We start from the raw sequence: 24,189 nt of genomic DNA, 5'->3' as shown, positions 1-24,189 counted from the left end.
GAGGAGACTGGAAACAACTTTATTTATTGTTATGGTATTGCGGGCTCAAGAGAATCCAAGATGGCTGACATGGAGGAAGATGAGGACATAAGAGTCTTGGTATTAAAATATAAAAAATAGTCTTGTTATTAGCCTTTTGCTAGCCCAAAATGACTTTATAATATTATTAGTAAATTTATTTTATATCCTACCTACATAGAGGCTAGAATTTGAGTGGCTGCTGAGAGAACATGTGCCTAAAGTCTTGGCTCAGCTTGGTTCCATATTGCAGGTATTGTTATTCCTTCCTCCTTCATATTGTAATTGGATTATATAGCCTTAAAGCTTTACTAGAATTATTTTACTTTAATCAGGTAAGATGGAGAGAGTCACTGGCACGGCATTCAATTTTGTGGTCAGAAATGTGAATAAGGATTGTTTCACAGTTATGATATAAGTAGCAGCTACATGCAAAAAAAATGCAGAAACTAATTGAATCAAGAAAACATTACCATTCTTCCCTTCCTCCAACAAAGATATAGAAAAGAGAAGAAAAGTTAAACTACCACAGTTCCAACTGATTTTTATTTCTACGTTTGTTTGGTCCTTTTTTTTTCTTGCTTACATTTTAAGTTTTTTCAAGCTAAAACGTATTTTTGAACAAGTGTGGTAAAAGGCAAAAACATCAAAGGCTTAACTACATAATACGGGGCAAATTTTCTAGGTATATTTGTTGGGGTGGGTTGGTGGCTCGGAAGTCCCGGCTGATGAGTAACTGCATACATGCCAACCCTCCCGGATTATCCGGGAGTCTCCCGGATACGACACCAATCTCCCGGTCTCCCGTACGGGTCGCTTTATCTCCCGGATAAAATCATCTTTTGAGCTTTTCTGTGCCTTAGTTTGAAATTTAGCCCATTTTTAGCTCAAAACTTGAATTTTTCTTATTCGTAACTGTAGTACGGTTCCTGAGGCATTTTACACCTATTTAGTCACTGACAAAGATTATTTCTGGCATCAAAACGATGATCGCAAATTTGGATAGTATCTACTTCATGTAAGACTTGATATAATGTCCTAAATTTCTGGGGTAGGGGGCTAGTGAAAAACAGAGAGTCTCCAGATTTTAAATCTCTAGAGGTTGGCATCTCTGTAACTGAGCCGTGGAGCCACTTATAAAATATATACCTTACTCGCTGACTGACAAGCTATCAGGCCACCGAGCCAAAAAAATATATACCTTTACTTGCTCTTTAAATTTGATACTTTCATCTCTTTTTTTTTGTCTGTTGTATACTTATGTCTTAAACCTGTATCTTTCTTGTTCTTTGAACACTTGTCTTGACTAGTGAGCCACCGGGCCACTTCTGTTAAAAGACCTTAAAATATGGCCCTATATAATATATGCTGTACAATATATGCTTGGTCAAATGAACTGAAATGGATTACCTTAATTAAGCTTCACATGACATTTAAAGAATTATGTAGTTAATTTGTCAGTCAATTCTGATATTTTATGGCCTTTACTTATTGTCATATTTCAAAGGAATGTTCCAAATGCTTAAAACTCTCAAGCATACCACCAAAAGGACCGACAGGAGAAATTCAAGGTAGAGAAAATTTGATGGCACAGCTTATCATCTTACTCAATGGGATATTGATTAATTGTTGTTGAAAATATTCAAGTGATAAAATATTTTACCTCATCAAGAAATTGAAGGGATGGGTGGGATAAGTAGAGTGCAAAACAGCCTGTATTTTTGGGTAGTTCAAGAACGTGAGCCGTCAAATGAAAGGTTCAGAGCAAGGGTAAAAGCGAGGATCGAGGCTGGGTAGAGATAGGCCTGAGAGACTTTGTGTCCTTCATAGAAGAATCTCTCATACCGGCAATTTATTTGTGCATTCTAAACCAATTTTGGGTGGAAAAGATGTATTATTTGCAGTCTATGGAATGAGGCCCTATTAAATAAAGTAAGTCTTTTGGTGTGTTAAATTCTACCTTTTTAACAAGAAAATATAATGCAATTTAGAAGGAAAAATAAGCAGTTTATCAAAGTTCACTGGGAAACTTCAATTTTTTTAAATTCATAATAATTTTTTGGTCTCTATACACTGCAAGCAGAGGTTTATCTCTTGAATGGCTTTTAGTGATTACAAAGTCGTTTGCATGGCTTAGCTTGACTGTCACGTGCCAACTATGTGATAGACAAGCCACGCAAATGACTTCATTAACACTAAAAGTCAAGTGAGAGAAAAACCTCTGCTTGTGGGGTATTGCCTCTATTAAGTATTTCCCATTCATCCATGAGTGTTTTTTTCCTAGGCATTTGTATGTATAGGGAGTATACATTACAGTCATTTCAAATGAAATGTGTGTTACAAATATTTGATAAAATATTTAATGACATAATTATTCAGTTATGTGTTATGTTATTTTACTGACAATTAAGGGGAAATAAAGCCTCAAGATTACTTCATGCTGTCCACACCAAAGTAAGTTGAACAATTTACATAAAAAATTATAGATTTTAAAAGGTAGGTTAAGGTGCTGATGAGCCAAGGAGGTCCATAAAACCAAAACCAAAAGAGACCAATATTTATTTTCTGTTAACAATACATAATCAAAAGAAAAGATAATGATAGTTAATAAAATGATCAGCTAAGGGAAAGTGCTGTGATCTTAAACCAAATTCTCTCAACTATTCTTAAAAGAGATGTATGGAGATCAGTCGGGAGAATTTGTGTGTGGATGTTGGGGTTTAAAGAGTTAACCTTAAACCAGTTTCTGAAGCATGGAGTACCAAAGAGTATTGCCCCTTCTCCCTAGATGGGATCTGATCAAAGCAAGCCCATCAGCCCAGCAGTATGTCCCCAGTATCCATTTACAGAGATATAGTCAAGCTAGGAATTTTATATGCCAAAGATAGAGCTCAAATCACATGATTATTTGAATTTACTACAATAACTACTTGTTCTATTTTGTATTACAGTAGTGACATGCTGAAAGGCTATGTTGCTGTTGAAGGGGAAAATATTTCAAAAGCCGTGAGTAAACTGTCACATATTAAATAATGGTATTAGCATAGGTAATAGCATGATTAGTAGTGACATTTGGCGTAAATACCATGGGTGATATTTTATTTGTTATACGTAATTTCATGAGCCGTTAGGTGAGTGACATTTGAGACAATTTTGAAATATCACGAGTGGTATTTATGCCAAATATCACGTAGAAGGATTTTTGCTCTGTTTCACAGACAGACTTATCTAGAGTTTAGTTTCATCTGTGGCACAGACTAACTTACCAATACTACCCTGAAAAATGGCCTCAAGCTTGACAAACTGGTGTAGCTCCATCATTCCTCCTATGATAAAGCAAAGTAAATGTTCCAGTCATCTCCAATGTGTAGGCAACTGAGTAATGTAACATACAACTTTTTAAACTTAATTGTGACTGTGTTCCCATAGTTTAATGAAAAAAGTCTATTGAGACATTTAAATTTTGGTGTTTCATCATCTTCATTTTTCTTTGTCTTTTTCTATCCACACTGTCAGGACCTCAAATTCAAACTCCCTAAAGTTTCTAGTTCTGGATTTCGTGTATTTGTAAGAGAACGAATACCATGGAAGTTAAAACAGGTGACAACAAAACCCTTTTGCTGTTTATAATAGTAGCAATAACAATAATAATAATAATAATAATAATAATAATAATAATAATGTGATTAATGAATATCCAAACTCAAGTGCAATTTCCTGGATAAGAACTTAAGTATCTTTATCATCGTCACTCTGCAATACTATGCTTGAGAGGCTAAAGATCCAAAAGACGACAGCTAGACTTTGTTGACTCAGATGTACAGATTGAAAACATTAGGGCCTGCCCAAATTAATCTTTCTTTTTTTAGAAACATTTGAAAGAAACTTTTTAAAGGTAGAGGCTGATAGACATAATGGATGGTTTTGTCATGCACATGTTTTACAACGAATTTATAATATATATTTTTCAACTAACTCCTATGCTTTTAGTTTTGAGAAATTTCATGCATGTATATGGCGAGGAACTATAATTACCCTACTGCATTTTTTCTTCGTTTTTGTGTATAAATATCCAAACATTTTAGTGCACCATCTAACTTTGTTTTATGCTTGCAAATTTATACATTTAGATCCAGGATGCTATTAACTACTTACAACTTGCTATAGATAAAGTTCAAGAAACTAAAGCAAATTGCAATTTCTCTTCTGGGCAAGAAATTGGCAAGGTATTTTAATATTTCATATGTCTTATGTTTTAACCATGGTATAAATGTGAAAGAAAGATAGGGGAAATTAATGTGATAACCTTCAATGAATTATGTTATTTTCAAAATTTTGACAGTTTGTTAGGCCCTGGTCCCTTGTAGTTGTACAAATATTATTGGTGGAAAATCCTCATAAAAATGTTTCTTTCTGGGTTTCTTGTGGTTGATTCTCATCTATGTGATCTTCTAATTTATTTTTATTTACATGAAATTGATATCAGCAGCACTTTCTTTGTCCCGAATAATTTGTATTGGTCATAGTTCATAGTCATTATTCACAAAATCATTAACCAGTACTTAATATTGTTGTTTTCTTTATGACAGGTTGTAGATGAAATAACAAGTTTTTTGACCAAGGGAAAAACAAGGCTGTCGTTGCCTGAGAAGACACCTGTTTTAGATATGTTAACATCTGGAGACCAAGTAAATGTAACTTGTTTTTTGGCAGTGCTAACGGTGGCGGAAGAATGGAAGTCCAAACATAACAGGGGGTGGGAAAAGGATTGTTAGGAAAGAGAAGGGAATTTTTTAACTACACCAAGTCTGAAACATTGATGGAGGGTGTCTTTGTTTATTGTCAAAAATAGACTTCCATGATTCAGACTCACAAAAGAATAGCATTGCTCCCTAAGATTTCAAGTTGCAGGGGATAAAGAATTAGTAGGCAGGCAGTTGAGTAGCTACAACCAGTTGCAAAAGTACTTGAGACACTGTACCGTATTTTGTTGTAAATGGCCTGTCCATGATCATCTGCTTGTGATCCCCCCCCCCCCCCTCCACCCCTTATCAAAGTTGCTAGCAATACAAGACTATGCTCAAAACTTGGAGGAACAACTTTGAATGGGAGGGAGGAGGGAGATCAGTATTATATCTCACAGACTTGTGACCAGCAGGGATTTGAAGCAAGAAAGGTTGTTTTTTCGTTGGAATGTCTCAACATTTTTGCAAGTGGTTATAGGAAGTTCTTTTGGTGCTATTTCCTTTTGTTTTGTTGTAAAAGGTGGCCATGGGTCATGGTTGTAGTAGCCTGGAGAAGTCCCTTAATGGGGTGGAAATCTGTAGTTGTTTACATTCAAGATAGGGGTTTTAATAGTTTAGCAAATAACATGATAAAACTATCAGTTAAATATTTAAAAAACTTTGTAGAATTTCTTGTGAGTGATTTAGGACATGATGGCAATTGTAGAAACTGATGTGATGATGTCTACATGTTTCCCCAAAATAAATTGATCTTCACATTCTTGGCACATTACACTTGTATCTACTAGATTATAACTTATTTACCTCTTTCAGCGGGTGTTCAAGCCTGGTATGCCAGATGATGTGGTCGCATATTTCTGTCTCAATGGGGACAAACTTGTTCTGTCAGTCTACACCTTAACAACCCTCCCTGTACCACCTCAAAATAGTGTAAGTTTATTTCAACATAGTTATTGTAAAGTTGTACTGAAATGAAAAACAAAGTGTACCAACTCCACATGAACAGGAGCCAAAATTATAAAGACATCCTAAGCTACAGTAGGATATCTCTTAAGATTATGCTTTCATACTATACAATGGCCTTGGTGTTTGTTTTGAGACAATACTTGAGGTAAATCTTTAAACTTCGTGAATCCAGTGCCTGGCTTGCAAAGGTTCAACATTTTCCCCTTACAATGTTTCTTGCTTTTGACATAGCACTAATCATAGCGATGTTCAGGGTTAATGTCACTTAAACCCTTCTATAACAAATTCTCTGCAACTGTGTGGAGTTGTTGTATGTTAGTATCAGTTTCCTTTCAGCTACAACTCCTCTAGTACCTTAAGTCTAGACCCAAGTTCCGGAGAAAACAAACCTTGCCCTATTTTAGACCCAACTTGTTAAAATCTCTACCTTATTTCTAGAAAATTTTAAACACTCTGTTAAGAAATTGCCTTCTCTAGATTTTATGCATTGTAATTTTTTTAGTACTGTTGGTAGTTTTTAATCCCTTTTTAGCTTTTATAGTTTTAATTCTTAGTTATGTAAAACTGAAATAGTTTTTGGTATTCTTTAATTTTTCACACGACCACATCAGCGTTGCTCTAATCTTATCGTGTATAAATAAATGCTCTACTTTTTTAAATTACTTACTTACTTACATCCTTTCTCATCACAACTTTCTTTGTAGTAGTAATTTACTTAAAGGCCAAATTTCAGGTGTTTGTTTACTCTTTAGAAACCTCCCCAGGATAATGACCCTGTTGGACAAACATTGTAAGTAATTTCAACGATAATCTTTTACAATTTTGTATAATATTTAGTACTAAAAATGTGTATTAAAATCTATCCTTTTCACTGTGTATGCACATTTATTTTGATGTGCAAGGGCTTCATTTTCAAGGTTGTAGGGATTGTTATTTTTGTTCACTGAAACGTGTTCTTCTCAAAATTTAGCTTATGGGGAGAAGAAAAACAGTTTTGATGAAGTAGCTCTGCCAAGCCAAAGTTTGGCCTGAGTCACATTGTTATTAAATAGTATTATAGTTTCAACCACCAGCCCTCATCAACAACGCATCTCTATGATACTTCTTTCCTCAGGATCTTGTAAAAGTACCTTCTGAACTAACTTCATTCTAGGGGTCTTTTAAGATCTCTAGGCGTTGGAAAGAAGAGAGACCCTGGGAACAAGTTTTCATGTCAACAGGGCACCCAGTTAAGATTGAGTAAGCGAATCAGGCCTCGTTCATCCTTCCCACTTCTTATAATACTTGCAACTTCTCACCTTTTTGTCCTATGCCTATAACGACTGTTCACATGCTGTGGAAAAGTGACCATCCACTTCAACCGCCATCACCATGCGCGTGACTTTATAACCGCAGTTCTTTTTTTCCTCATGCAGTGAGTTCAATGGCAAATGGATGGAAATCACAAGTCACTTCGAGGTAAATTTTGGAAACCAACTTTAGTGTCATCAACTGGATGAATGTTGTCTGAAACCTTTTTTTGCACAATAATGCACCCAAAGGTCTTATTATACGGCATTTCTATCAGTGTTCTAGGAAAAAACTGTTCTGAGATCTTCCGCCCATTGCTTAATACATCCATGAAACCAGAGGATTTTTTAGCAATAATTACCTGAATACTTTGAAACGCATGCTGCACAATACGAACTGCGATCCGACTGAAACGGCAAGTCGGCACCTTCAGCGCAAGTTATCGCAGCCAAATAACGTAAATCGGTTTCAACTCTGCACAAGTTTAAATCGTCCTCTCTCTAAAAAAATTCCTGGATCTTCCCCTGATGTCAAAAATTGTACTTACTTACAGTTAGCATAGCTATTCGAGGGTGGCCTGGGGAGTATGGGAAGGAGAGACGGAGAGGTAAAGTTTAGTATTGGTCACTTTGAGGTGTGAGGTTCTTAGGGGGGTGCTTTCGCTTCTCTTATGGCTTTTACGAAGTTATGCAGTGGTAACCGGTCAAGTCACCCGAAAGACATCTCGTGTGAAGTTATGTCGCACGAATTTTTCAGTTCAGTCGATCGAATTCTATCAGGTGTAGTATACAGAGAAACAAAGTTTAATAAAGAGTGTGTGTAATATATCCCGTTCTTTTAACCATCATGAAACAAAACAAGCGAGATAAATGTGAAACCTACCTCGTTGTTTAAGTGATGGCGAGACGAAACAATGGGATACGTGAAATACATCTCGCTCTTTAAGCCCTGAAGAAACGAAACAAGCGCAAGAAATGTGTAATAGGGATGTCAGAGTGTTGTTGAGCATGATGAAATTTTGGGCGACACAACTCTGGTTTTGGGCGACATATCTTCGGGCGATTTGAACGTAAACCTGCGGAAGGAACCTTGATCAAAATTTTTCCCCCCTTAAACAGTCCCACAGTGCAATTCGAACCATGATTCGCCACTTGAGAAACGAGAAAGAAACTGGGGCGAGATAAATTTCGAAAAGACTTCTGGGACGGTTACTAGGGAGGAGAAAAAATTGTTTGCCATTTGCAAAAAGTTTACGGAAAATCCGGTTGGAAAATAAATGGAAAACGCCTTTTCGGGTCGTTTCAGTAGAAAATTTCTAAGCGTAACGGAACGTCTGAAAAGGTACTCCTGCTTTCCAGGTTGGAATGTGCCAAACGGAAATTCATTTTCCATTTCTTCAAAGTTATATTTGATACTAGTTTCAGGCTTTCGCGGCCGTTTTCCGTTTTTTTTTTGTGTAAATAGGAAACAACCAAAATCGCCAATAGCTGACACGCACAAACCGACGCGTCTCCAGCAACGATCCCAGAATACATTTCGGCTCCTGTTCCCTTCTCGTTTCCTAAGTGGCCAATTGTGAAACGTTTTTCCTCTTTTTGCCATAGGTTGATTGTTCAATTCCCAGATTAAGTGACTCTGTGCTGCTAATTGGAGCAGCATTACGGCTCTGCCAGCAATTAAAAGATAAGGTTTGGATCATTTCTTTGAATTATAACGCTAAAGTGAGATGCCGGTTCTCACTGGTGCACGTGGACATTTTGTGAAAGAAGATCAACTCTGATTCACTTTGTTGAAGTGAATATGCAGAGATGTAGTTACTACTAAAGTGCTGTTAGGATCTTTATCATCAAGAAATTAGACAGCTCAAGCAACGGTGAGGGAGACAGCGCGGGCAACATGAACGTCAAAAAAGCAATACGTCTAGTGAGCAAAACGACAACTCTGCATGTGCTTCACACTTTTTAGTAAATTTCTTTGCCGTCTCTGCATGGCTACGAACTGAAACTTCCTAGTTTCGCGTTGGAAGTGACGACGATTTTCGTTTTTTTTCTTCCCCACGTGGATACAGTCCTCAAGAATTTAGCCGGCGAACGCAGACGTATCTCCGGTTGTCTCTTCACTGCCCCCAAGCGACAAACGGAAATACTTGTGAATGTTAGGCTATCAACAATTGAAAGCCAAAAACTAACAGCATGAGTGCATTTTTAAGTGACGTTTTCGCTGGCGTCACCGCTGTTGCAAAAGCCCCTGATCATGTAGCCTGCGTCTGCGCAGTAAGCGTTTGCGCGCGTGTTCTTTCCTGATATTATGAAGAAAAGAAAAAAGTGGGGCCGTGGTTGTGATAAAATGATGTCGTTGACAGTGATGCTGATTCTTTTTTTTGAACTATTAATATTGAAGTTTAAAGAACTTAACCTGTTCCTAGTGTTCTACCTGAGCTGTTGCTTTTTTAAAAAGACAAAAAAATGTGTTTCGAAGTAATACTACGGAAGGATCAAAGTTTTTTTTTGCGCTCATGGTGCCCCGCACCTCGTTCATTTCCAGTCGTTCCCGTTGACTTGTGCGTCCTTTAGAAAAATGCATGTTAACAGTGGGTAAGGTTGAAGACTTTTTCCATTGCTTTGGCCAAAACAACAACTTTCATTCCTTGCTAGTTTTGTTGCTGTTAACTTAATAAGTTTTGTTTTGTTTGCAATCTTTTCCTTTTCAGTTTGCAGTGTTTTCCGTTCTTGGTTCAAGATGATTTAGGTAACTGGCAAAAGTTCTAGAGGCCCTCCAAAGAGTAAAAAATTTGTGACTGTTTATTGCTACATTAAATGAACAATACACTAATTACATATTAAAAAATGACTGTTAGAGCGGTTTTCATTTGAGTGTCGAAAAGTAATTGGTTTTGCACTTTCTACACGACGCGATTGGCTTAAAAGATTCGCGCCACCTTTTCATCCAATCAGAAGTAAAACCAAAGCCAATTGTGACGCGCTCGCATGCATTTTCCCGCGCTTTGCGTCAGCCACATGTAATTACTTCGAGTTTTGATTGGTTCAATGTATTGTCTGTGTCCTATGTGATTGGCCAGAGTAATTACTTTGGTTTTGGTTTTACGACACTCAACCGAAAACCACTCTATTCCGCTAATCAACGTCCTGATGTTACACGGGAAAGTTATCGTTATCGTAGCGTAAATAGCGTGTAGTGCAGGGGTGACATATTCATTCAGGCGAACAAGCGTTCACTACTTCTTGTGTTTAGTCTGTGCCTGGAATTTGAAAAGAAGAGGTGGACTGGGGACAGTAGAAAGTACGATCGTTGGGGTGGACCAGAGGGGTTTAGAAATTCTTGTCTGTCTACCTCGCCCCTTTTGCCAACCCCCTGTGTGGCGTTCGTCAAGCAAAGTTATAATGATTTCCTCCAGAAAAGATATGAATTGTAGGCTATAGACAAAATATCCCAAAACATTTTACAATAAAATAGTCTTAGGAAGACTGTTTAATCACGTAATACCAAGATGCACCTTGGCTTTAGAGGTCAGTAACAATAACTCTAATTTTGTTTTTAAAGAACAAACCTACGTGCGTGAATAACGCGCAGTTAGCAAAGGGATAGAAAATTTGTGTAACGCGATAGCTTCGAGTATAAATGTAAGAATACAGTACAAGTTGCGAAAATACCAGGCTTGCTAGTTTTAGCCAACTAATAAAGAAACCAATGCATTAATTTACAAAGTTTGAACTTCCTTTTATTAGTTTTTGACTGTTTAGGTTATCTGGGATGAAAAAAGATCGCGGTTAGGGCTTGAGATCTCTTTTAAGGCGTGCGTCATTCGTCTCTGTCGTTGCACGTTTTTCGTTTTAACAGCAAAGTCTGGTACCCAAGGCTAAACGAGCTGATGAATATTAAAATATACCCCAACTTGTCTTGTTTGTTATAACCCCTTCAATTTTATTATTACTTGACTGGTCTTGCAATTGACAGCAGGCGGGTTAGCAAAGTCAATACTGTGGAGAGATTAGAGAGATAAAGCAATCGCGTTTACGGCAAACGGCAAACGTGAGATTCAAGTTGAGAAATCTTTATAATGAACAGTAAACGATTAGTAAAGGGGGAAACTTGATCACGTGGTAGAAATTCACGTCTGCCGTTTGCCCGATGCTTAATCTCTTTTTTAAGAGTCACGTATACAGCAAACGGCAAACGTCAGATTCAAATTGAGACTTTCTCAGAATAGAAAATAAGCAGATAAAAACTGTCCAGAACAATTCTTATGATAAAACTGGCGTGAAACTACTTATTTTTGTGTAGAAATTAATAAACAGTAAACGACAATTAAGGGGAAAACTTGGTCACGTGGCACAAATTCATTTTTGGCGTAAACGTGACTTTTAAATAATCGATGACAATCGATATCAAACAATACCAATCGATATCAATTAATCGATTAATATTGATAATCGATGACCAATCGATGGCGAAGATTCGTGTGGCTATCGATTGGTATCGATTTTCAATAACAATCGATAGATAAATTGATAAAGATTAGTATCGATTGGATGGAGAATGGTTGCACATTTCCTTTTAATGCTTTGAAAGTTAACAGGAGAACAATACTCTCTTCATCGCCCCGTCCACAGGTATCCGTTTTCCAGCGTGCGTGATGTCTGTTTGAGGTGGCTGTGCCAATCGATAGCAATCGATGAACGATTTTTTGTGTGGTTATCGATTGATCATCGATTGGCCGATACCAATCGATACCAATTAACTAATTTTATCGAATGATATCGATTGGTTTTCCGATCATCGATTTCCATCGATTGGATACGCCAGGCTTATTTCTATTTCTCTAATTATACTTGGCAAAGGTTGCGCGCCAAGGTAAATAAAAAATAATCAAAGAAAAAGAACCACTTGATAAAATAGATAAAATCTGTTCGCGAACCGTACGTTTAAAAATGTTGAAAGTCTCTATCTTCCGGTAGAAGGTTCCAATCTTTGATCGATCTCGGGAAGAAACTGTTCGCGTAGATGCTGCCCTTGGAACTTGGATTTATAAAAGATGCTTGAGATTTAGTGTTGTAAGTATTGGTTGGTACATTTAAGTGTGACGGGATAGGTAACACAGCACTGCCGTGCACAGACTCATAAAAGAGCTCCAGACGCCGGCATTTACGTCTTGCTTCTAATGAAGGCCAGTTTAAGGAATCCAGTAACCGAGTTACAGTCCCTTTCTCGCTTATGTAACCGTTTTGAACAAAGCGAGCCGCCTGCCTTTGGATATTTTCTACGGTTTTTGTGTCTTTAACTAGTTGGGGATCCCACCAGCTGACGCGTATTCCAAGTGAGGACGAACCAGAGCCTGGTATGTTCTCCCTTTAACTGCCTCTGGGTAATTAGAGATGTTCCTTCACAAAAAGCCCATAGAGCGATTTGCCTTACTGTTAATTTTTGGCCATGTGATAGTTCCACTTTAAATCAGATTGTAATTCGACTCCCAAGTAGGGGTGATGGTCTACCGACTCAAGTTCTATCTCCTTTAGGGTATAATCTCTCTAATATCAAATGAGAACGCGAAAACGCGTGGAAAGTACCGCTCAGTTTGCCGCTTTTCATAGTTCAATTAGGTAGAAAGAGGTGCGATAAAGAAATAATGTTGAGAAATGCTTGCGTCGTTAATTAACTTCGTACTTCCAAGGCATCTCTCCTGCCCTCTGCCTATCACACCAAAGCCACATTGGACTATGAAAACATCGTTGGAATCATTGGCTTGAAAGTATAGAACTGTTCTCATGTCATTAAAGGTCTCTGGAAAGGACACACGATGTGTGAACCTCGAAAATATTTGCCAAGTCATGGCAAGTTGATGTTAGGTGTACCCCAAGAATCGGTTCTCGGCCCCTTGTTCTTTAATATTTTCGTAAATGATCTGTCAGCTCTTAAGAGTGCTTACAAACACGGCAAACGGGAACGCAGAGGATTACGCACACAACTGTGAACACCTAAAGATGAGAATGAACAAACAAATATGAACCCACGCTAAATTGCCCTCACTGACTAAGGTTAAAAGCACAGGTGAAGGCAAGCTCACGATGAGAGCCCTGAAATTAGCTAATTAGTTATTCATACGGTAACAATTGTAAGACGTTGTATGAGAATTACCCTATTTCTCCATAATTGAGCGAAAGGTGCATCTGGGTGAAACTTGAACTGTCGCTCGAAAAAAGGCATTAAACGGTGCGTAGGAGGTCTGAAATGCAGTCAGAACACAAAGAAAAACAAGAAGACGCTAAAAGTAAGCTTTAAAATGATATTCAATGCACATTTTGCCAATTTAGTGAGAGAAGAATATTTCTCATAAAAGGTCTTATAATTTTCTTGCTGTAAGAATAATTAATTAACTTAGTAAGGTAGACTTGTTCTCGGGTTCTTGGCATCCTAACTCAGGCTACGAGGCCTGAAACGCAGTCAACACGCAAATAAACATAAGGAAATACAAAATGCAAGCTTAAAAGGGAAAATGTAATGCACGTTTTGCTCAATTATAGAGATATAGGGTAATTTTCATACAACGTCTTATAACTGTTGCCGTATAAATAATTAATCAGCTAAGTAGGAAACCGTAAAATTTCGAACATAAGCCCCGGGGCTTATATTTTTCAAAGACCCTTTCATTTGAGGGGCTTATTTAATTTTTGGAGGGGCTTATGGTGGCTCGATTCATTTTTTATGGCTAATACCTCCCAGGTTTGAGCATTAACTACTTCGCTATAAACAAAGATTTGGAAAAATTGTCACTACAATTGTATTAGATGAAGATGAAAAACTTGTTATGATCAGGGTTGCAATGACATGGGAGTGGTCATAGCAACAAAATGACGCCATTACCTATTCTACGTGCAGCGGTATTTCTCGGCACTGGGAACTGTTCTTCCAAAATCGTTCGGGGGAGCTTTTTCCTGCAATAGCCGCCTCGATGTTCCTCAAGTTTAAGCGAAATCTGTAGGAGCGTTATCGAGATATTTTGGGATGAAGTTTTTCTGGTTAGAAATACGGTAAGAAATGGACAATCTTGATGTTTGGCCGTTTTCTGTGAAAAACGAAGCGCTTACTTTTGACATGCAATTTCGCCTCATGGTAGCTTAACTCTTTTTAGAAACATGTGTGAAAGATCATGGAGATAGATTCAACCGATTCCTAGAAAGATGGATTTGATTAGTATGCATCGAGGCGCTCTTGTTAGCGGTTTTGTAAACATTTCGGTCCACTTTAACAAATTGGCGAATAATTTTTAAACCGCTCGATAGATTTTTTTAAAAAAATTATTCGCTAATTTGTTAAAGTAGACTGAAATGTTTTTAAACCGCTAACAAGAGCGCCTCGATACATACTAATCAAATCCATCTTTCTAGCAATCGGCTGGATCTATCTCCATGATCTTTCACACATGTTTCTAAAAGGATTTAAACAACCATGAAGTGAAATTGCATGCCAAAAGCGCTTCGTTTTCTAGAGATAACGGCCAACTATCTAGCCTGAATTTCACCCGATTACTTCGAGTCGTTATGACTCAAAGTAATCGGATGAAATTCAGGCTACCAAACATCAATATTGTCCATTTTTTACTGTATTTCTAACCATTAGAACTTCATCCCAAAATATTTCGATAACGCTCTTATGATTTCGCTTAAACTTCACGAACATCTGGGTGGCTGTTGGAGGAAAAAAGCTCCCGTAAACGATTTCCTAAGAACATCTCTCAGGTAATGGCGTCATTTCGTTGCTATGACAACTCCGATGTCATTGCAACCTTGATCATAACAATTTTTCATCTTTTTCTAATACAACTGTGGTGGCCATTTTTCCAAATCTTTGTTTACTGCAACGTAGTTTAAGCTCAAACTTGGGTGCTGTTGACCCTGAAAAACTGTATCCAGCCACCTTAATTTCCCATGGTATCCCTCCCTAATTCAAAATTTTACACGACGTGTTAGCTTGTACCCAGTCCTCCTCCAAGATGTAAACATATTCGCCATGTTTTGCTCTTGAGAACTTTAAGATCACAAAAATGGCCTCTAAACTGGGTCGAAGTAACCCGGTACAATCTGTCTTGTCACTTGCAGAAGTCGTAGAAATAATTCTGTCGTTTTTACCGGCAAGAGCATTGTTCTCCTGTATGCAAGTGTGTCGCCTATGGCGAGACACAGCCCGACGAGTTATTCGCTCCAGACAAAAATTGGGATGGCTTAGCTTTGCGACTCATCATGAATTACAAAGCACGCCTTGTACGTCTAAGGTAAGAAAAATTTGTTTTATTGTACATACACTGTGAAATTATTTTCTTAGCGTGTGCAAAAACAGCAAGGGAATTATGATTACAAGATGTTTGTTGAAGTCCAGGAACTAACCAATTGCAGCAGCATTACCGGAAAGCATCACTTGTCTTTTTCTAACATTTTCAATTAAGTTGATGACAATTATACTCCCGTGATTTTTACATGCTGCTTCGTTATCTAAAACGCGTATTAAAATTACCTTAACAATAGCTAAGATTGCACATAATTGCTGGACGCAAAAACAAACATCTAATATATATGAGGAAGTTCCACTCGACCCCTCCGAAAAGATGTAAAATCGAAACTGCGAAAAGCACGGTTCTTTACGTACTTCTAATGGTGGTGTTTTTCGTCCTAGTTTTTCGAAGTGCTTGAATGATTACTTCTTTCTGTACATTTTCATGTTTTGCAACTGTGAACGGTTCAACATCTATTATTTAAAGATCGGTTTGTAAAGTATTTTAAATACGAATCTTCTTCGCCGAAGGATGTAGAAATAAAGTTCTTCCATCTTTTTCAAGCAGCACAGCTGGACAATTCCCCCCGCCCTGTAAATGCATTCACTTCTTTTCATGGGTAGGGTAACTTCCTTCTCTAAGTGACGAGAATGCTTGTTGAAAAGTTCAAAAAATACTGAAAGGAACTCGTAGTGGAGTCAGGGGTTTCCTCAAATGGCAGGAACATTTTTGAATGTTTAGGCAGTGGATTAGTGTAGGCAGTAAAAAAGTTTCTCATAATTCTTCTATAATATTCAGTTTGGGTTAAAGTGGCTATACTAAATAAATGAATAAACAAAAAATCCAAAGATGATGCAGTAGGAAGGGATTTTTTTGATGGAAGACAACATTTAAGCAATATTGATTTGGTTATGCTGGGGGTCAGTTATTCCTTTCACTGTTTAGGCCATACCTCGTTTTTTTTTTTCGTTTCCTGATTTTGGGTCGGTTGGTCGGATTGAAAAAAGAAAACGTAAAAAAAAAAATCACAAGAAGTCTCGAAATTGGAGGGCCATGTTCCCAAGGATGAAATTAAAAGTTAACATTTACATATTTGGATTAACAAAATGCACAATATAGTGTAAAAATGTTCCTGTTTTTGGTCCTGTTTTTCTCTATGCTGTCACTATGCTCATTTTTCAGATTAAAAGAATTATTTCAAGTGAAAAATGGTTTAACTACGTTGTTACTTTTTGGAAATGGCAAAAATCTGGGTCGGTCGAAAGAAAAGAGGATGGCCTTACATGTCGTCTACCTCAAATTTGAAGACCTAGCCTGCAGGCATTTTTTTTTTTTAAATGAAAGCACGGCCTATAGCTACATTGATCGCAGCCGCCATCACAAAAGGAACTGGAAAACTAAGGTAGGAGGGTCGGGCAAGGAAGAGGGGTGGGGAGAAAAAGGGAAAAACACCTGCCGGCAGAGCCTATGAAATTGCCAAACGCCCCCTAATTAGTTGTGACTGACTGCATTTTCGGAAATGCATGAATTCGCAGCCAGTGAAAATCGAGTTCATTTATTTTTGCGGAAGCCAGAAATTTACTCCAACAATAATGAAAATAAAGTGTAAAGACAGGCCAAAAACGACCCATAAGCTCGTAATAGCCAGTGTGAAACGTGACCTTAGAGTTAGCTTGAGAGAATTAGAGGTTTTCCTTTTTTTAGTGGGGAGATTGAGATTATTGTGTGATATAGCTAAGCACCAAAAGCCTTGGCACAGGCTTAAATGGGTAAGTAGGAAAATGAAATAGATGAAAGATGAAATGGTGACAAACAAACAACATAAAGATGGGTTAAATTCAGACAGGGACATACGGACCCCCACCCCTCCGAGCAAGAGGGCCTGAAAGTAATGGTTTAGGTTAGTAGCTCAAAGTCCGCTGTAGACAGTCATCTCATGCCAGCTCAAGTTCCTTAGCCACTTTTTTGCATGGAGAAGGATGAGCCTGCTAGCATCAAGGCTTTGCATGAGCCCAAGTCCAGAAATATAATAGATCAACCCGAATAAGCATTTCTCAGAGGATCACATTGTGCACACTGCCCAAGACCAAGCCAGTGAGAGACAACTCACAGTCAACTGCTCCCTGGTGAACTGATGATGATGATGATTAGCTCAAAGTAGTCTTCAGCTGACTAACAAACTTCAGGCCAAGAGTGTGCTCATTTTATTTCCCTTCCACAACAATGTTCTGTTTTACAGATATTTAAAGTGCAGAACTGGAAGCAAAGATTTGAGGTCTTACCAGGGAATTGAATGTGGGACCTCTCCAGGGATTTTGTTACAAATAGTTATGGTGTGTCCTGGGACTCATCTTGTGAAAAACCATGAGTCCCAGTTAAAAAAATTAAGTCTGAAATTGAAAATGCTGTGGCTTTTATGTAACCATACAGTTAACCTGAAGACAGACTCCAAAACTCTGTATTACAGTATACTGAAATTAAAATATAGCCCTTCTATTTTAAAGCACGACGAAGGTGAAAAGAAATATGCATCGCTAAGCAACAGCCATAACAACTGCCACAGAAATTATACGAACCAGATATTATTAGTACACATGTTCAGATCGATCAATTGATCTTTGCATCCTGCGGGACGCATGCCATGAATTATCTTGCGTCTTTGGGGACTACTATGCGTCAGGGACGCAGGAGGCAGAGGTAACAAAATCGCTGCCTCTCACACAAAAGGCCCTTCTCTAACCAATACAGGCTTGTCCTGAACAGAGTTTTAAGTTGAGAGGTAGAAAACAACAGAGTGCATATTGTCTCTGTTGTCTTTAACAGAGCTATAAAACAAAGGTTTCTGTCCTATGCAGGGTTAAAGTTGTAAGTTTCTTTTTGGTCCTATGCAGCAACAGGGTTTCAAACCCTTATTTAGCACCCCCATCCTTATAGTTGTGTCAGTACAACTCCTCATTCCCTATTCCTCTGTGGTATGTACACTAAACAAGGAATGTAAATTAGGTAACTTGTTTCAACTTAAATTATCTCCTTTTTAGCTCTCTATGGAAATACTGTGCCACCAGGTCATTGAATTTTTGGATGAGCTTCCCTCAATTCCAGCTGCGTGTATTGTTTTGGTGAGTAGGAGCACAGAATATTCCGATGGCAGAAAAGATGAAATAAAAAACCTCTTAACTCAAGTGAAGTGCCGCATACCTAAATCATGTGCGCTAATTGGCTGTGTGGGAGCTGGCATTATTGGAACAGCAGAAGGAGGGATCTCAGAGGAAGTAGAAATGGCTGAGGGTGTGGCTTTGATGCTGATGCCACGAGTAGAGGGTACATCAGCACATGTTATTAACTTGGGACTAACAGAGGTGAGGCATAACAGAGCAACCAAATCTCGTTGGGAGAAGTCTTTAAGAGTTCCCTTGGACGGATCAGTGAAGTGTGCATTTTTGCTGGCTAAGGGAGACACCTATAATCTTGATGTCATTGGAAAAGTGGCTTCAGGAATTTGGAAGGTAATGGGCTTTGGATATATCTTATTCTTGGAATTACATCCTTGATTGTGTCATTTGACTGAAGAAATTTTTATCCTGCCTTAAAGGCTAACTGAATTTTTTTGCCCTCAATAAATTTCATTGCAGTCAGTGATATGTGAATGAAACCCCACAAACCAACATTCGAAGGTTGGCTTTTTGCTAGGGTTCTAACCCAAGAACTGATTTTAGTTATTCAAAGTGGCTCAGAAAATAATTTTGTAGGGAACCGGATACCTTTTGCATAGCTGTCAACATTAGGCTGTCAATATTCCTGTCTGAAAAAATTTATAGAATTTGAAGGGTTGTGAGTTTGATTCTCACCTGGAGCTCATAAAATTTTTGTGAGGTTTCTGGTGTTTGAATTCTCCTTCTTCTTTAATATGGTGATTCCTATGGCTTATTATATTTCAGGCATGCGATAATGAGGGAGAGTGTAAGTCAGATGTGGTCATAATTGGTGGACTTGTGGAATCATTTTTGATGGTTGACAATGAAGTGAAAAACCATGGAGTTGTGGGACTAGCAATATCTGGAAATGTTGAAGCCATCTCCATGGTCCATCACGGTGAAACGGCTAGTGGGATGCGCCAAAGTCTGAGGAATCTGAAGACGTCTGGTATTCCTTGTGAGAAAGATTCAAATACAGCTTGCTTTATGGTGTCTTGTATTGGTCGTGGTGAAAAGTTTTACAATGCCAAGAATGTGGAAACTGGGATTTTTCAACAGGAATTTCCTGGAATTCCTGTTCTAGGCTTCTTTGGCAATGGAGAACTAGGCTTGGACTTGCATTCATGTGAGGGAAAGCTAGAAAGGGATGGTCATTATTTGCATTCTTACTCATCAGTGTTTTGTTTGTGCTCCTTGTTGTCACAGTCACCATCCAGTGGCAGCACACTTCAATTAAAGGACCATGCATCTGATTCAAAAGAGAAACCAAGTGCAAGTGAATCTGCAAGAGCTGGCAAGTGAAAGCTGTAAACTATTTTTGGATGATTATCTGTTTTGTGGATGAGTGTTATTCTTCACTCGCTTACATAGTGTTGGCTTTGATGGATGGGAAACATTCTTTGTTAAATTAATTGCTAATCAGTGCTATCTGAAATTAATGATAGGCAGTCGATCAGGCTAAAACATCCCACATATATGAAGAAAATTATTTTAAACTGAAAATCTTACAAGTAGTGACTATCAGCAATTGTCTAAAAGCAGCTTAGTTTTCTTACGGGTTGTTTTGGCTTGGTTGGTGGCCTTTTTAAGGCTTCATAAAACAGTCAAACCTACTCCATAAGCAACACCCCCTTCCCCCTGGAGGTTTGACTGTATTACTTAAAAGAGCTCAAATAATTCCAGTGGGCATTTTAGTTGAAGGTGTTTTTAGCCAAAGTAAAGTAATTTTAATACAGGTGCAAGCAGGGTGCAAAGAAAATAATTTTTACAGCTTGCCATTCGAGCAAGCTGCTGCTAGCATTTACTAGCCCAGAAGTCATTTTGACTGGCCCCCAAATTTTTTTGATGAGCAGAATTGATTTCACAGTTCTTCTGTAAGATGAATCCCTCAAAATACTTCACTTACCCATTGGGCAAGGTAAGAACAGAATTCACTAACCCAATGGCAAAATCCACTATCTCCAGGCTATCGGACACCACTTTCTTTGCACACTATGTAAGGTTACCTTAGAACTTTATTTAATTACTGTACTGCTTTGATGAAAGTATTCTGGCCTTAAAAAAGTAATACAGTGCTTATAGATTAATCCTGTTTTTTGGGAAATCAATATATGGAAGCATTTGATCTGTTTCACTCTCATTACTGTAACTGTAATGTAACTTTTGTTTGTTTGTTTGACTTTTTTTCTGCGATAGTTATGGTCTTTTAAATGTAAGAAATTTTCAAAATTGTTGATGAAATTACCAGTTAGCTATATTTTTTAATTTAAAGATACAAAAGCAGGAACTGTGTGACCTGTGATCAGGTGGTCCTGCTTTCCTAAATTTGTTTTTGAGGCGAGGGGAAAAGGTTCTATTTTTCCCTTTCCCCATCTGCTGACTTTTGTGCTTTCTCCATAAAAGAACACCTCTATTGCCGGTTAGGAACTCTGCAAACTGGCATGCATGTATAAAAACTCAAAAAAAAAGGTAGCCCTCAGTGTGACTTTGTCTAGCCTGTGATATGAGCCACGACACAGAAAAGCTGAAACTGGGACTTTAACACTAGTATTTACACGTAAGTACAGACTGGCATTAATGAGGGATTATAACTCAAGCTGTAATTTTGGTTTTGTTATTATGACTAAAAATAAAATAGAATAGACTTTAAAAGTCAATATTTGCTCGTGTATGACATGGAACCTTGATATCATTTTCATAAGAGACTTCCTCAAACTAGTTCCCCTGCAGGTGGAGTCATGACAAAATAAGGTACGTTCCCTGGGCTGGGATTTCGTGAAAACAATGGTTTGTTGAGGGTGCTCAGTCTCATAGCTTCAATCATAAAACTTATTGAAGGTCGATGTTATTTTGCCTTTGCCCCTCAAATGGGTGTCTGCCGCTCCAAAAACTGTCCGCAGCATGTGCAAGGGTTTCAGATTTGGTTCTCTAAAGGGCATCAACAATTCAGGTAGTGGAAACCAGGAGAAACGTATATCAGCATAGTAAACGAGCAGTAAAATGAAGATTGGGTATAAGATACTTATGACCATAAAGTCTGGAGTACTTTGATTATCTTTGTTACTATTGTCTTTTTGGGAACATAAAAAAATGGCTGCGCCTCGACTCACTTTTCAGTGTCTTGATATCGTAAAAAAACGCTATGTTTCGTGTTTGATATATAACATCTCGGGGTACCTATGTTATCGCGTTTTGCTTGACGAACTACAGAAAAAAGAGAGACCGCTTGTAATCTACTCGTTAGGGAACAATGACCTTGAGAAATATCCCCTCTAACCACACCCATCAGGCCTGACCGAGTATCCAGACGTGGCCTGTTTCTGACTCGCAAGTCAAGGATGTGGCAAAGACTCAAACGTGCAGGTCTTTCCCTCACCCAAATTTTTAACCACGTTCTTTGGGCTTTTCCGAAGGGACGACGATTGAGGTTGCCAAATTTCCAGCTCTCTTTCACCTTATCCACAACCGGGAGGGCTGCATGTTAACAGGCCATAGATGAGACTCTGTCTCAGCCGATTCATAAAACTAATTCAGAAAAGACTCGCACGCGCGGATCTAGGATAAAAATTGACCGATTTCCTGAATGAGCGCCGAAGGCCCAGTTGCAGGGGGTCCGTGGGCATGCTCACCCGAGGAACATTTTTCGATTTTGACGGCTTCTCAAAGTCCTCTTTCCTGGGTTTGTGAGCCAAACGACAGGATATTGGCCAGTCCAGTTTCCTCAGTTGCAAATCGTCGAATTATTTCATCTCTTAGTTTTGATTTGGAAAGCTGGGCATCAGTAAACTTGATGAACTGTAACTATGTATAGTATATCTTTTTTTCTTTGTTATCTTGTCTTTTTAAGTAGCCACATCATACCACGTCATATTGTGTAATTTCCGGTCATTATTTTACTTCATAATATTTCTGTAAATTCGTGATATCTCAATAAACCTGATGAAGACAGGAGCCTAGGGTTATGGGCTCCTGATGAAGACTGGTATTGGCCAGTCGAAATATCGCAACTTAACTCTATTTCACGTTGTTTGATCAGTCCCTGCAAAAGTCTTCTTGACTGTAACGTTTTCAGTTAAAAATATATTTATCATGAACTGAATCTGACCAATTTCGGTAAGACGGTGGAAACGGGTGTAGATACGCGCCTAAGACTTGGAAAGAGTTTGAAGTATTTTGACAGTTGTTAACGTTTTGTTTAGATATAAAACAACAACAATAACAGCAACAAAAAGAAACAAATGTAAAACACGCGCAGGCAAATATAGATCCTCTGACTTGTTTCCGAATGTTCCAAATTAAGGTTAAAATTATTACGTCAGATTTCTGATCTTGTTATTTACATTAACTACATGACTACGCTTCCTGAAAGCTAAAAAAGCGCCCTTCTCTCCGAAGATTTATATCGTGTAAGAGTCAACCATATAAGGGCGAATCTGAAAGGCATTTACTGTAATGTATAAGTGATAGCCTGCGTAGCAAGCGCTTGGAAGTAGTGGGGGCAAAAGAACGGGCGCGTGAGAAGGAGACATGAGTCAGACGGTAACTTAATTTCTAACCTTCTTTTTATTCGACTCAGCTCTGTCGAAATGCAGTATACTCTACATCTAAATTAATAATAACAAAATATTTAAGGGGACATATAGCAAGTTTTAAATCTGGGAGCTTGAAGGTGTTTTTGAGCTACGCACGTCAACGGGAAGTGGATTTTATGCAATACAAATTTGGTAGCGTTATAAAGGCGCTATAAGGGATAAGGCGTCACTTCCGGTTGACGAACGTTGCTCTCTTCTCTCAAAGTAGCCTTCACCCATAAGCTCCCTAACTGGCGACTGCACCTTGAAACAAAACTGAGGATGTGCTGGATCTTATAATCAGCATGTCACGAGCGTGGGACGAACAAGAAGTCCTGAATCCCCGACATGCCGATAATCTCGTCTTTCGCATTCATTGCCGAATTTTTTTTTTTTATCACCAAAACTGAAAATGATGGTAATAAAGCTGATGATGATGATGATAATGATGACGTAGTTTGTCTAAGAGTTAAAACAAAGATTGCAGTGCACTGTAATATGATAAAAATAAAGAGCGATAAAAAAGGCTATAACTTAATAATATATACCTCATAAGTACATGAAGGATTTGCAGAATCAGATGCCAATCCGGTAACTCACTCGTCGATGTTTTTCATAAGCAACTTGTAGTATTTCTATATACTTACGTGGTCATTCAGGTTATATACGCTTTATTTTTATATACGCTTTTTTTCTTTTTTTAAGAAATCTTTTCACACTGTTCTTGGTCTGACAATAAAATTTAATTTCGTTTAGTCTTTAACATAAGTGAACTGAAAATGCGGAAAACACAGCCACATTCGCGGACATCTTAGTTGCAATACAAATGGAACTTCAGCTTTTCATCCTCATATATCCTCCGATATTCTCGATGACGCCTCAGCGGGCGCCTCAGTCTTCGAAAAATAATAAACGTTATAACTTTATCTTTGCTGCTGTTTAATATGCACGATCTAACTTGCCCCCATGCCGATTATTCGACTTTGATCGTTTCTGTACAAAGGTCCAATCAGATACTGTGTTACTGAATATCCAAACAAGAGCTTTCAATGGGCTAAGGAGCAATTACATAACATTTCGGTCAACATACAAGAGACACCATGCAGCACACGTGCTTTTTT

The 24,189-nt window shown here is 38.1% G+C and overlaps 2 protein-coding genes across 2 annotated transcripts; both read left to right on the top strand.

Annotated features, from left to right (window-relative positions):
- Nucleotides 1-27: 27 nt before the first annotated feature.
- Nucleotides 28-10,681, top strand: LOC140952909 (protein rogdi homolog). The gene is made up of 13 exons (XM_073402364.1): nucleotides 28-99; nucleotides 200-271; nucleotides 1,526-1,589; nucleotides 2,430-2,472; nucleotides 2,970-3,024; nucleotides 3,535-3,618; nucleotides 4,149-4,244; nucleotides 4,608-4,706; nucleotides 5,577-5,693; nucleotides 6,482-6,519; nucleotides 7,145-7,187; nucleotides 8,624-8,707; nucleotides 9,730-10,681. Exons 1-13 carry the CDS (start codon nucleotides 61-63, stop codon nucleotides 9,760-9,762), a joined length of 867 nt encoding a protein of 288 aa, XP_073258465.1. The 5' UTR covers nucleotides 28-60; the 3' UTR covers nucleotides 9,763-10,681.
- Nucleotides 10,682-15,034: 4,353 nt separating this feature from the next.
- On the top strand, nucleotides 15,035-21,483 carry LOC140952907 (F-box only protein 22-like). The gene is made up of 3 exons (XM_073402361.1): nucleotides 15,035-15,306; nucleotides 18,342-18,809; nucleotides 19,242-21,483. Exons 1-3 carry the CDS (start codon nucleotides 15,079-15,081, stop codon nucleotides 19,797-19,799), a joined length of 1,254 nt encoding a protein of 417 aa, XP_073258462.1. The 5' UTR covers nucleotides 15,035-15,078; the 3' UTR covers nucleotides 19,800-21,483.
- The last annotated feature ends 2,706 nt before the right edge of the window (nucleotides 21,484-24,189 follow it).

The sequence above is a fragment of the Porites lutea genome, chromosome 11 (assembly GCF_958299795.1).
Source record: "Porites lutea chromosome 11, jaPorLute2.1, whole genome shotgun sequence".
Classification (NCBI taxonomy): domain Eukaryota; kingdom Metazoa; phylum Cnidaria; class Anthozoa; order Scleractinia; family Poritidae; genus Porites; species Porites lutea.
Note: the sequence above shows the minus strand (reverse complement) of the source record. Positions and strands in the feature narration are given on the sequence as shown.